General features: G+C 29.4%; 3 protein-coding genes across 4 annotated transcripts; 2 read left to right on the forward strand and 1 right to left on the reverse strand.

Moving 5' to 3' along the window:
• The first annotated feature begins 2,466 nt into the window (after positions 1-2,466).
• LOC132947027 (beta-1,3-galactosyltransferase 6) lies at positions 2,467-4,010 on the forward strand. Its single transcript, XM_061017206.1, has 2 exons — positions 2,467-3,473; positions 3,635-4,010. The coding sequence occupies exons 1-2, from the start codon at positions 2,848-2,850 to the stop codon at positions 3,918-3,920; spliced, it is 912 nt and encodes a 303-aa protein (XP_060873189.1). The 5' UTR covers positions 2,467-2,847; the 3' UTR covers positions 3,921-4,010.
• Positions 4,011-4,035: 25 nt separating this feature from the next.
• LOC132947028 (inhibitor of growth protein 4-like) lies at positions 4,036-5,864 on the reverse strand. The gene is made up of 6 exons (XM_061017207.1): positions 5,470-5,864; positions 5,175-5,413; positions 5,000-5,108; positions 4,831-4,932; positions 4,509-4,759; positions 4,036-4,357 (listed from the first exon to the last, which is right to left on the reverse strand). The coding sequence occupies exons 1-6, from the start codon at positions 5,504-5,506 to the stop codon at positions 4,256-4,258; spliced, it is 840 nt and encodes a 279-aa protein (XP_060873190.1). The 5' UTR covers positions 5,507-5,864; the 3' UTR covers positions 4,036-4,255.
• Positions 5,865-10,153: 4,289 nt separating this feature from the next.
• LOC132946462 (glyoxylate reductase/hydroxypyruvate reductase-like) lies at positions 10,154-12,355 on the forward strand. 2 transcript variants are annotated; one of them, XM_061016470.1, is made up of 8 exons: positions 10,154-10,546; positions 10,706-10,799; positions 10,856-10,983; positions 11,057-11,246; positions 11,307-11,473; positions 11,543-11,707; positions 11,783-11,908; positions 11,992-12,355. In XM_061016470.1, exons 2-8 carry the CDS (start codon positions 10,729-10,731, stop codon positions 12,111-12,113), a joined length of 969 nt encoding a protein of 322 aa, XP_060872453.1. In that variant the 5' UTR covers positions 10,154-10,546; positions 10,706-10,728; the 3' UTR covers positions 12,114-12,355. The 2 variants fall into 2 exon arrangements, with proteins under 2 accessions (XP_060872453.1, XP_060872452.1); XM_061016469.1 differs by having other exon boundaries at positions 10,155-10,546; positions 10,692-10,799.
• The last annotated feature ends 96 nt before the right edge of the window (positions 12,356-12,451 follow it).

A 12,451-nucleotide genomic window follows, 5' to 3' on the forward strand; every position in this document is an offset into this window, starting at 1 on the left:
TACCGCTTGGGTGTGATATCAGTTAATAAATTTCTAAAAATTAAAAATCAAGAAAGTTTACATGCCGATCCCTGACTTAAAAAGCGTTTTTTTATCAAAATCATACATATTACGAATTTGTTTATGCATCTTCAAAAGTTTTCGACATTTTGATGTAATTTTGTTTTTATTTTAAAGCTATTTAACTGTCCTATCAACCAACATACGCAATTGAACAAGAAATGTGCTAATTATTTTTAATTAATTAAAAAAGGAGAACAAAGTTGGCAGAAATTAGTATTTTTAAAACGAAATTGTGCATTATTCCAAATAATTTATTATTAATTATGAGTTTTTGTTTTTTATATTATGCCAACTAAAATTTACCGAATAGTATAAAATTAAACGATGACGACCAATTAACGACCGATACTCAATTCTCAGAAAACTAAGATTGTGACGATTAATAGGAAGATATTATGAAAACCAAACATTTTAAGTATTATTCAGTATATTTCAGTAGAATAATACAAAAACAAGAATCCCATACTATAAGTAATAAATTATTTGGAATAATACACGATTTCCTTTAAAAAATGCAAATTTTTGACAACTTTTTTCTCCTTTTTTAATTTAATTAAAATAACTAGCACATTTCTAGTTCAATTGCGTATGTTGGTCGATAGGACAATTAAATAGCTTTAAAATTACATCAAAATGTTAAAAACTTTTGAAGATACATAAACAAATGCGTGACATGTATGGTTTTGATAAAAAAAATTAATTTCCCAAAATTTTAAAAATAAAGAAGTCTATATTAAAAGTATTTCTTCATAATTTTTGGTATACTTTCATATGACGTCGGCTTGTTACTTCTCCCCGGAACACATTGTATACATTAATATTTTTTTTTTCATACAGGGGCCTCATTCAAAACTTTGGCCTCTGGGCCTCAAAATGTCTCAACAAATATAATAATCCGGGCTTCTCAATTGGGGTGGTAAAAAAGCTCCGATTTTCGACATCAACATATTTTCTGATAGAAAAGTGAACTATCTGGTACTTTTGAGAGGTCAAAATTTAAAATTCTCAGTGGTTTTAGAAAGCGTCAGGTAAGAAAAAAAAAGTAGTAATTTTTACTATCACCTATCTAACCAAAATAATCAACAAACGTTTCCACCAAAATTTAAAAACGCATACAAATACTCTAATATCCCACATGTCCGCCGTTACTCTCCAAAAAACCCACCTCGTAGATTATAGCGTAAATGGTGTAAAGACTTATTAAATTAGTAAACGAGGTATTAATGTCCACACAAACTGCAGCGGTAGCGGTGGCGGTAATGGTTACGGCAAAATGAAGCCTGACACAATTTAACCGCCACCGCTTCCAGTGTGTAGCGACCTTTACCAATGGGTTTCTTCTTCTAAACGACTACACATTAATCTTTTATTTTAATTTTAATTTGTAAATATAAAATTTGCTTATTGTAAAAATTGTATACAATAATATTATATTATACAGATTGTAAATTGTCTTTTGATGAAAAAAAAAAATTTACGTAAAACCAATTTTTTTTTGGTGTAACTCTAAATCTAATAACCGTAGATAGTTGAAATTTTCAGTTTCCGCAAAATATCTATATTAAAATTTTCCATATTTGGTATAATGCAGGTGACATTTTTGAAATTTTTTACTTTTTTTAGTTATTTGTAGCCTGAGAAATTTTTCTAACTTATTGTCGATAAAAACTTTTTCACTTAGTAAAAAAACTTGAAAATGTAATGCTATGTTCCTCATAAGTTTCTTAATGCAAGTTAAAAAATATTAAACATTTATTAGAATGATTATTTTTATATGCATTTAAAATTCAAATTTTGACAAAATTCATCAATATCAGAAATCTATAAAGGTTTCCATAGCTAAACTTAGAAATTTTAATAGAAGATTCTCCACAATTTTTCTACCTTAAATAAACAAAAAGTTTACCTTAAAGTTACGCTAGCCATAAGATATTTTCGATTTTTATTAATTTTTTTTTAATTATTTAATTTGATTATTCTACATGCGTATGCTAGTATTGCTAAGCTGACGCAACGTCTCCCCTCAGAATATTTTTTCGTATGCAATGGACAATGGTTTATCATAGAATTCAAATATAAGTTATAACACATCCATTAAGTCATTACAATGACATACTCGACAACTACAACTGTTCACTGTTCAACAAAGCGGTACTGACTTGTCCACCTTTTTATTTTTGTTTTTCCCGATTATTTTAAAAAGACTAAAAAATGTCTTCTTTTGACCCACTAACTATATCCAATATGTTACCAGAAGCCTCCCTTTAAGTGGACAATTGGAATTGGGAGCATTGTTTCTTTTAGAAAAAGTGTCTTACTGTCCTAAGACAAAAAAGAAAAAAGTTTCTTATCACATAATATAGTGATAAATAATATAGTTTGCCGACACCTATCTTTGGTCAGTAGAAGTGTAGAACCACAGAACGACAGTCAACAGTTGAGCATAGATAAATAATCCATCAGAGTACTGAAGTACTCAATTCTCATATATTTATTTATTTCACACCGCTCATACACGTAACACACGCTTCGTACAAATATTATTTATTATTTTTGTTCCTTTACTTTTAATAACAAATACTTGATTTTAAATACAAGTAACAAATGTTATGAAACAAATAATTTTTTATTTATATTATTGTTTTAAACTAATGCTCGGTAATTTGAAAGGTCTTCTACATTATAGAGTTTTGTTATAGCATTTTTACTGTTTTAACTTAAAATATAGTTTTTTGTATGAACATTTTTTTTACTTTAAGTTTTTGCTATCTACATTATTAACAAATGTTACTGAACAGAAAATATCTTACATACTATTTTTTGGCGAGTTTTTCATTCATATTAGGATGCACATTGACGATGTTCATTTTGCACACAATAACATTTAAACCAAATACCTCACCAAATGGACTGAGACTTAGGTTGCTCGTGCTTGTCATATCAGCGGTAAAAAATCGTAATCGGCGAGATGCCATACGTGAAACATGGGCTCAATCAAAAGAAGATGTTCAAACACTATTTGTTGTATCAAAAGACAAATCTTTAAATGCAGAAAAGCTGGTACACAATGACATGTTGGAGGTAGATGAAGAAGAGGGGTATAAATTACTGACTCTTAAAGTAATAGCGTCATTCTCCAGTGTACGTGATATTAACTTTGAATATTTGTTAAAATGTGATGACGACTCTTTTGTAAATATGCCATTAATTGTCAATGAGCTGGAACATATGCCCAAAAAAAGGTTCTATTGGGGTTATTTTGATGGTAATGCACACATTAAAAAAAGAGGTAAATTTAAAGAAACTGAATGGACATTATGTGATAGATATTTGCCGTATGCCTTGGGAGGTGGCTATGTTTTATCCAAAGATCTTATCATTTATTTAGTGAAGAATCGAGATTACCTTAGGTATGTTGATCATATTTAGTACAATAAAGTATAAATTATATTAAGAAAATATTTATCTTAAGTTTAATAAAATCATTAGGTTATATCTAACCAACTATAACTGTCTTATTAGAAATTTTGTTTAACAATTTCTGTTCTTGTTGCTTATTTTTATTTTTTAGTATGTTTGCTAGTGAAGATGTTTCTGTTGGCGTTTGGTTAAGTCCATTAAATATAACAAGAAAACATGACCGGCGATTTGACACAGAATGGTATAGTCGTGGATGCCGAAATGATTATTTAGTGACACATAAACGTAGTCCTGAAATGATGAGACTGCACTGGTCACACAATATTCAGACTGGAAAAATGTGTGATAAGGAGTTTAAACATATAGCTTCCTACGAGTACGACTGGTCAGTTATGCCATCTAAATGTTGTGTGAGAAACTTGTCTTTAATTCCATAAATATATTTTCTAACTTATAAGACTGTTGTAATTATTAATTTAATTAATTTCAAATAGGAATTTTGTTTTCAGTTTTGTATAAGAAATATATTTATATATAAATGAACAATACAAATTTAAAATAGAACATTTTATTTTATTCTTAAATTTGTATGCAATTCTCAATGACAATAATTAAAATTGATTGTTCTTATCACCGTAAGAAATGTATGCACTGTATTTATGTACTATTCATATATACATAAATACATATATGTACTATTCATACATACTTAAATACAATTATGTACTATGTATTTATAAAATAAAAAAACTTATTTCATTTTAAAAATATATTATTTTTTCTTCCTGTCTGTAATACATTTTGGGCAGAACCATTTTCCTTTAGGCTTCGTAATTAATTTGACACATGCAAAGTGGAACCATTCAATAGGACACTGAAATAATAAAAGCACACAATTAAAAAATTAAACTTTACAAAAACAAACCAATGAAACAATATTTACAATAAAAATGGAATATTTTTGATTTTTTAATGGTTACAATAATATAAATAATAATATAATAAGTAAATATTAAAATGCTTACATCTGGGTTATCACAGCCTATCATTTCACCATAGGAAACTTGGTTGCATAAACAGTATGTCGGTTCATTTGGATCAACAGGCATGTCTAATACTTCAGCCGAGTGAGCAACTCCGGCACCAACCAATGCACCGGTAAGAGAACTAGTCTCTACTGTAACACTGGTTACGCTATTGGTAGAGTTTGTCGGATTAGTGACAACACTGACCAAAGGTGTTTTGCTAGGTGCTGCACTGGTCGATTTTGCTCCCACTGAAAAATGTTGGACATTATCATACAATAAAATCAACACAAACAATACTAAAATTATGTTGTCCTCAAACCTTTTTTCAATTGTTTTTTTTTAGATGTTTTAGTAATGGTTTCTTCTTCACTTGATGCACTTTTCTTTTTAACTTCTTTATCTTTAGTCTTCTTACGTGCTCCTGAAACCAACAAGCATAAAGAAATGGCGGAACACTATCATAATACAATATATTACAGAACACTTACGTTTTTGTGAACCTTCCTCTATATTTCTCGTAGCGCTGATAGCTTTGTCTTGAATTTCGGCTTCAAAACGGGCTAAATCTGAATCTAATTTTCTAATATGTTTATCCACCTGAAAGGTAGGTACAACAGAGTAGAGTAATTCTAGGATTTTGTGAACAACTCAAAATCAACATACCAATTCATAAGTTTGTATCGCCAATTGTACTTTATCGTCACCATATTCTTTCGCTTTGTCAAACTGACGTTGTATGCTGGTCATAGTTTCATTCTTTTTTTCTACAGAGTATCCCTTGACATTTGACATATAATCGTCGGCCAGTTTGTCAATGTTGCGCATCAGTTCTTGAGCTCTCGAGTCAAGGTCTCGCATCAGAGTGAAGTTTCTCTGTAATTCAACAGGAAGGTTCTCCAAACCTAAAATATCACTCTGTTAGTATTTCGTTGAAATGTTAAACCGAAAGAAAACTTACTGTCCAAATAGTGTTCCAGGTATAGCGCTGAAGTCATTATTGTTATTTAATGGTTCAGTCGACAATTTTAGAAACAAAAAATAAAGAATAGGCAGTTGTAAACAACAGCTACAGCAATCTGGAATTTATTGTGTACTGTACTTGCGTTTCTGTTTTATCAACTTTTTGAATACGAAATTTGCCTCATAAATTTCTGCTGTTGATATCGCGAATCACGAGATTTTGCCATTTTGGTAGGCATGTCAGTATGTCATATGTAGAAATAATATTATACAGATTTCGAATATAATATACGACAGGCTTGATAACTGGCGACACTGCGCGAATATTTTCATTTTCCAAACAATTATTTATTTAAATTTTAAGCGGGCTATGAGTTGATGCTGGCCTCAGTAGTTGTAAATATCATTACAACGATGTAGAGAAGATATCTCTCTACAATCTACATCGTGCAACGATCGCATGGTAATCCATCTTATCAGTCTTAATATTACATACACGCACTGAGATAGATAATAATATACCAGTGTTTCTCGAACTGTGGGCCGGGGCCGGGCCCCCTAGGGAGCCGTGGCTATATTATTGGGGAGTCATGAAATATTTATTTTATTAAAACTATTTAAAGTGTCTAGTGTCTTTTTTTAAAAAACACTAATTATTTTCGACTTAAATTAAATGCAGTAGGACCAGTAGGTTAATTAGGTAGTTAATAAATAACCGACAATATCATTGATCATTATAAATAATTTTTCTGTTGGAAATAGTACATGCAATTTTAGTATATAATTAAGAAAAAATAGTTAATGGTTTTAATTAAGGGGGCCTTGACAGTTTTACATTAAATTTAGAGAGCCCCATGACAAAAAAGTATGATGAACGCTGATAAATATAGGTATACTATATAATATTATCTATCTCAATGCATACACGAATAACACAGTAGACTGTAGACATGACTCTTTCGATCTAAATAATTCGTGCATCTAAAAAAAATTTTATCTTAGGTAGGTATTCTATATTTTTATTTATATTTCATATGGTTTTCAAAAGTATTGCCTGTATTATATACAATTACATAAATATAATATGATATAATTACCTAATGAGAACCAATGTTTAGTGTACTTACCTATTGTTGTAAGATAATATTTAAATAAATCTAGATTTAAATATGAAATAAAAAAAGCTGGTTAGTATGGGTGACGCTCTGCGAAACAGTAGGTTACAAGTGGATGGTGGGTCACCGTAATAGATTTTTCAGTTACACAATTAACTACTTACGTGAAATCTGGTTTTAAACTTTGTTAAATATTAAAATAAATAATAAATAATATGAATAATTAGAGCATAATTTTTGAATGTTTAGCATTTGTCGGTAAGAGGCTTTTTTTTCCTATGACGGACCTTTTTTCCGGTGATTTTATTTCGGGGCTTTTTTTTCCCCAGCTTTTTTTTTCTAGATTCCACAAGCTATGCTTATTTGAGAAAGTGTCATTATGTTTCCATTTTCTTGTAATAGGTACTAATGTATTTACTGTTGTTGTGACAAATACAATTATTATTAATTATTATTATTATTATAAGACGTAACAATTAACATACGTAATGTAACAAATAACAATCATAATAATAACAATCGTAAACTATATTCATTGTTAAGGTATTATACATTAAAAAACAAAATATTATTATTTTTGATATTAGTAAATAACATTGTCCTTCCTGACTCCGGTATTATAATTTTAAAGTTTATGGTAATTACTAATTAGCACGATGAAATGTCACACAAATCTCACTAAAAATGCCGTGGTCGAAATTAATTTTTATAGAATATAATAATATAATATAGGTAACTATAGTTGTATTGATTCTGATATAAATATATAATATAAAATAATTTACATTTTATTAGTTTAAAATTTAAATATAGGTACTGTGTATTTTTACATTATTGATTTTTAAATTTTAATCAAGTAAGTATGGTAATTGAAATGAAAAAAGTCTAAATTTTGAAAAATTCAAGAATTTGTGTAAAATAGGAAAATAATAAAAATGTAATTCAGTAATGATGAGTAGGTGGGTAATTTAGCTAGCTTTAATATAAAATATTGATGAGAGAGATTTGATATCACACCCAAACGGTTTTCACAGATAAAAAAAGAGTTATTTTTCGCTAGGTTTTCATTTAGGCTATTTAGCGAGGTAGATTTCGGAAACTGTAGAACGGATTTTGTTGTTCGGGATCTTGTAAATCCACATTGGCTAGAAGAAGTGCAGTGAAGATTTTCAGAACTTTATCTCCAATCGTTAATTCACTACAAAGCTGTAAAACTGGAAAACATAAAAAAACGCCCAATACAATTTGTTTTATTTTTTTTTAATGTTTTGAAGTGAATTAACTATTAAAGATAAAGTCCTGAAAATGTTCACTGCACTTCTCCTAACCAATGTGAATCTAACAAGACCCCAAACAACAAAATCCGCTTTCTGGTTTCGTAGATCTATCTCACTAAATGAAAATGATTTTTTGTGGGGCTGTTCACACCGATAATTTTTCTTTTTCTATTTTTCATTTTTCACTTTTCATCACTCTAGTTACAGCCTTAAGTACTATATAGTAGGTAGCTCGATGATTTATCTAAGTAAGTATATAGGTTATATTGTTTGTGCCTTGTTCAGCGTCACCCATCAGAGGAGGTTTAAAGTTTTAGACAGGTACTATATACAGATTACTGATATGTACCTCCTAAACGTTAAAACGTCCTAAAACATCCCGGTATTTCTATAATAACAATGTCTGACATCGTCGTCAAAATTGGTCGAGAAGTTTTTGAGTTTATAACCACCTTACAATAAATTGTATATTATAATAAATAAATTGTAAATTATCATTATAAATATTTATAATAAAGAAGCTAAATTCATTCCTTAGATCTACAATGTAATTAAAAATTAAAATTAAATAGGTATACATTTTATCTACATCGTGCTCAGATCATACATACTATATTACTATAGACCAGTGGTTTTCAAACTTTTTTTATACACAGCACACCGTTCACTTCAAAAAATTTTCACGGCACACTGACCTTTTTTTAGACGAACAAAATTGTTTTGAATTAATTATAATTTTATATACATTTAATTAGAAATGTGTGATTGATGGGATAACAAATATTTATTAATTATTTATTTATTAATATTACAATTACAGTATAATTAGTTATTAAATTTATTTACAAAAAAAAGTGTAGTTTATAAATAGGTATATTTAATGAGAAATGTGTGCCTGATGGGCGTTATAAATATTTTTAATTCTTGGACGAATAGTTGACAGACATACTCTCATTTCTTCTTCCACTGAATTTAGTTTTTCTCGTTTTTCTCGTTTTTTATTTTTTATATTCGTAAGCGCTGAAAACTCTTGTTCACAAAGATATGAGGTTGAGAACGGCAAAAGAATAGTCAGTGCTTTTATAGATTTCTCTGGATATTCGTTAGAAACATATATCCAGAATTTATTGAGAGTGATCTTTTTGAATTTCAACTGCAATGTTCGATAATTTTTAATTGAACAGAGATTTTCTTCTTCAACAAGTTTTAAATCAACCAAGTCACTAATAGACACATTAAAAGAGTCTCGTACCCAGTCATAATTTGTAATATTAATACTTGGAAAATATTTATTCATTTTTACTTCTAACAATGTGATAGACTTGACTATTAATGACAAAATGTTGTCATCCGCAACTAGTAAAAAAGTACGTGGAAACATGATTAAATTACCTTGATTAATTTTAGTTTTCCATAAATTCAATTTTTCGATGAAAGCTATAATTTTGTCCAACGATGTTAGTATATTTTCATCACGACCTTGCATACTTGAATTTAGTTTATTGAGATGCTCAAACAAATCAGTTAAGAAAGATGACTTTGTCCACCACTCTTCATCCCCAAGAAAGTTGAATTCAGTTTCTTCCATAGTTAAAAACCGCGGCACACCTAGTGGATATTCGCGACACCAGTGTGCCGCGGCACCCAGTTTGAAAACCACTGCTATAGACGTATAATCAGGGCCGGCTCAAGCAAAAATAGTGCACAAAAATAAAATTTTGCCACCCCTAAAATAATAATATTATCACTGTTTTGAAAATTCCCCCTCTTAGTGGCGCCCTAGGCGTGGGTCTATGTCACCTACTCCTTTAGCCGGGCCTGCGTAAAGAATATACTACAATCATTATGTTCTATATATAAGATTTATTACCAATTAGGTACCATAGACATTAGACAATATATAAATATATATATATTATATTCATAGACCTATTAACAGCGCTTAGAGAGAGAAGTCAGGGGTATGATATAGAGTGAGCAAGAAGAGAAACAAAGTAGTAAATACAGACATGCATTAAGTTCCTTATGCGGTACTCCTTCACTACTTTATGTTCATTCTCTCACAGTTATGTATAGGTACTTATATGGTTATATGATCGCCTATTTTATTTTTTTATAGCATTGACGGCAGGGCGGAGTGGAATTCACTGTCCATTAGTTTATAGGTCTACGATTATATTAAACTATTATTTATACCATGCTTGCCAATTATAGCATTGGTTATAGATAGTACTATCTATAAATTATTATAATTTATCATGGCTCAAAAATCATAATATTATATTAATTATGATATATGTACCTAAATAAAGTATATAATAATATTATTTAGTACATAATTACTAATTATAAATTATAATGATAACATAATATATAATATGTACCTATACTACCTATGTGTCTATGCCCTATAAATTATAATTTATACGTAAACAAGTAACAACTCAGAAACCAGTCAGTAATTCCCACTGTCAGTTCATGTCAGTCAGTTTAACTTTGGCAGCACCTTTCAATCTTTGTCTTTTGTGAGATTATTCAACAATCAACAATTAGCTTAGTAACTTCTGTTTAAATATACCCATCAAATATCAATCTATTGGACTCCTTCAAACCTTTATACTTGTGAGCGGGTATTTGATATCCAGATATTTCATTATTACGATAATAGACAAGAGTAGAAGAGGTAATGTATATAATATTTACCTATAAATATGAATATTTTTTAAATGCTATTTTCACAATAAATGAACTATAACAACATTTCTAATGTGTTGAAACGTTAAGATTTTTTTTAAAATAAATATTGCAATTTATTGTTTAATGTTTAGTACATTGAATTTAGGTCATCACTCATAATTTATCACCATGTCAAGACCTAAAGTGTTAGTTGCAATGAAACTCGTTCCAGAAATCGCAATTGATTTACTACGTAAAAGGTTGGTACCCAAAAAGTACGTTCAACAATTTGTTCTTATGTATTTATATATTTCAGATTTGATGTTGAAGTATGTGATTCCATACTAGTCACTCAAGCAGAACTAATGAAAAAAGTACCTGGAAAATTTGCTATATTTTGTAGTCCAGCGAACAAAATTGATGAGGAATTAATTAAAACTGCAGGTTAAAAACTCATTACAATATAATATTGTAGGTAAGAGGTAACTGATGTAGTTAATCATTTTTAATTTTATAGGCCCCAGTCTAAAGGTTGTTGGAACCATGTCTGTGGGATATGATCATGTTGACTTGAGTGCAATGAAAAAATATGGCATACGTTTGGGATATACGCCAGATGTTTTAACCGAAACAGTAGCAGAAACAACAGTTGGATTATTGATAGCGACAACAAGACGGTTTTTTGAAGCAAATCATGCAGTGAAAACGTACATCAAAAAATAATAATATTATATAGTTGGGTATAAGTATTAAATAATTTTTTTTAGAGGTGGATGGAAAGATGTGACACCTGTTTGGATGTGTGGTAGAGGTATTAGAAACTCTGTTGTTGGTATTGTTGGATGTGGCAACATTGGGACATCAATTGCAAAGAAGCTGAAGGCATTTGAAATTTCTCAATTGCTTTACACTAGTAGAAGTGAAAAACCTGCTGGTAAAATGTTATTTAGTTAAGTGTATACTAAATAAGAATAATAAAAACTTTTAATTCATGATCAATTAGTCAATGCTCTCGGTGGAAAATTGGTTACAATCAATGAGCTTGTTGAACAAAGTGACTTCATAATCCTTTCCATTGCACTGAATGAGGACACAAAGTTTATCATCAACAAAGAACGCATTGCCAAAATGAAGTCACACGCTGTATTGGTGAACATTGGTCGTGGAGGTAAGGCACATTATAAACATGCACATCATAATTCATAACTTTAGATCAGTCTTATGTTAATATTTGAATTTTTAGGACTTATTGACCAAGATGCACTCATTGAAGCATTACAAGAAAATAGAATTGGAGGTGCTGGCCTTGACGTTATGACACCAGAACCATTACCACTTGATAGCCCTTTGATGAAGATGGACAATGTCGGTATGTACAACAAAATATTATTTTGTTACATGAGTGTTAATTAACAGTATTAAACTAATGTTATATTATTTTTGGACTTGTAGTGTTGTTGCCACACATTGGGAGTGCTTCTATTGAAACAAGAACAGAAATGGCTATTCTCACTGCCAAAAATATAATTGCTGCTTTAGATAATGCCGCAATGCCAAAAGAAGTTCAGTTTTAGCTTAATTTTTAATTATTATACGCTTGTCAAAATTGTATTAAAAATAATATAATTTGTGGATGTTATAAAGTATACATTTATATTTATTATTGCATTTATTGATATAAAATTGTTGATTATAATATTTTCTTTAATATTTCAAATGTCTTTCATTGTAAGAATCATTATTTTTGTTATTTTATTAGGTAACTAATATTATGTGAACTCAAAATGATCAATAAATATATTTTTCTTGTGTACAATGTAATTTAATGAAACTACCATGATCTGACATATTATCATCAATTACTGTATGATTAAATTCTTTAGCAATTGAAAATGTCAATTTGACATATGAC

The sequence above is a fragment of the Metopolophium dirhodum genome, chromosome 6, assembly GCF_019925205.1.
Source record: "Metopolophium dirhodum isolate CAU chromosome 6, ASM1992520v1, whole genome shotgun sequence".
Classification (NCBI taxonomy): Eukaryota; Metazoa; Arthropoda; class Insecta; order Hemiptera; family Aphididae; genus Metopolophium; species Metopolophium dirhodum.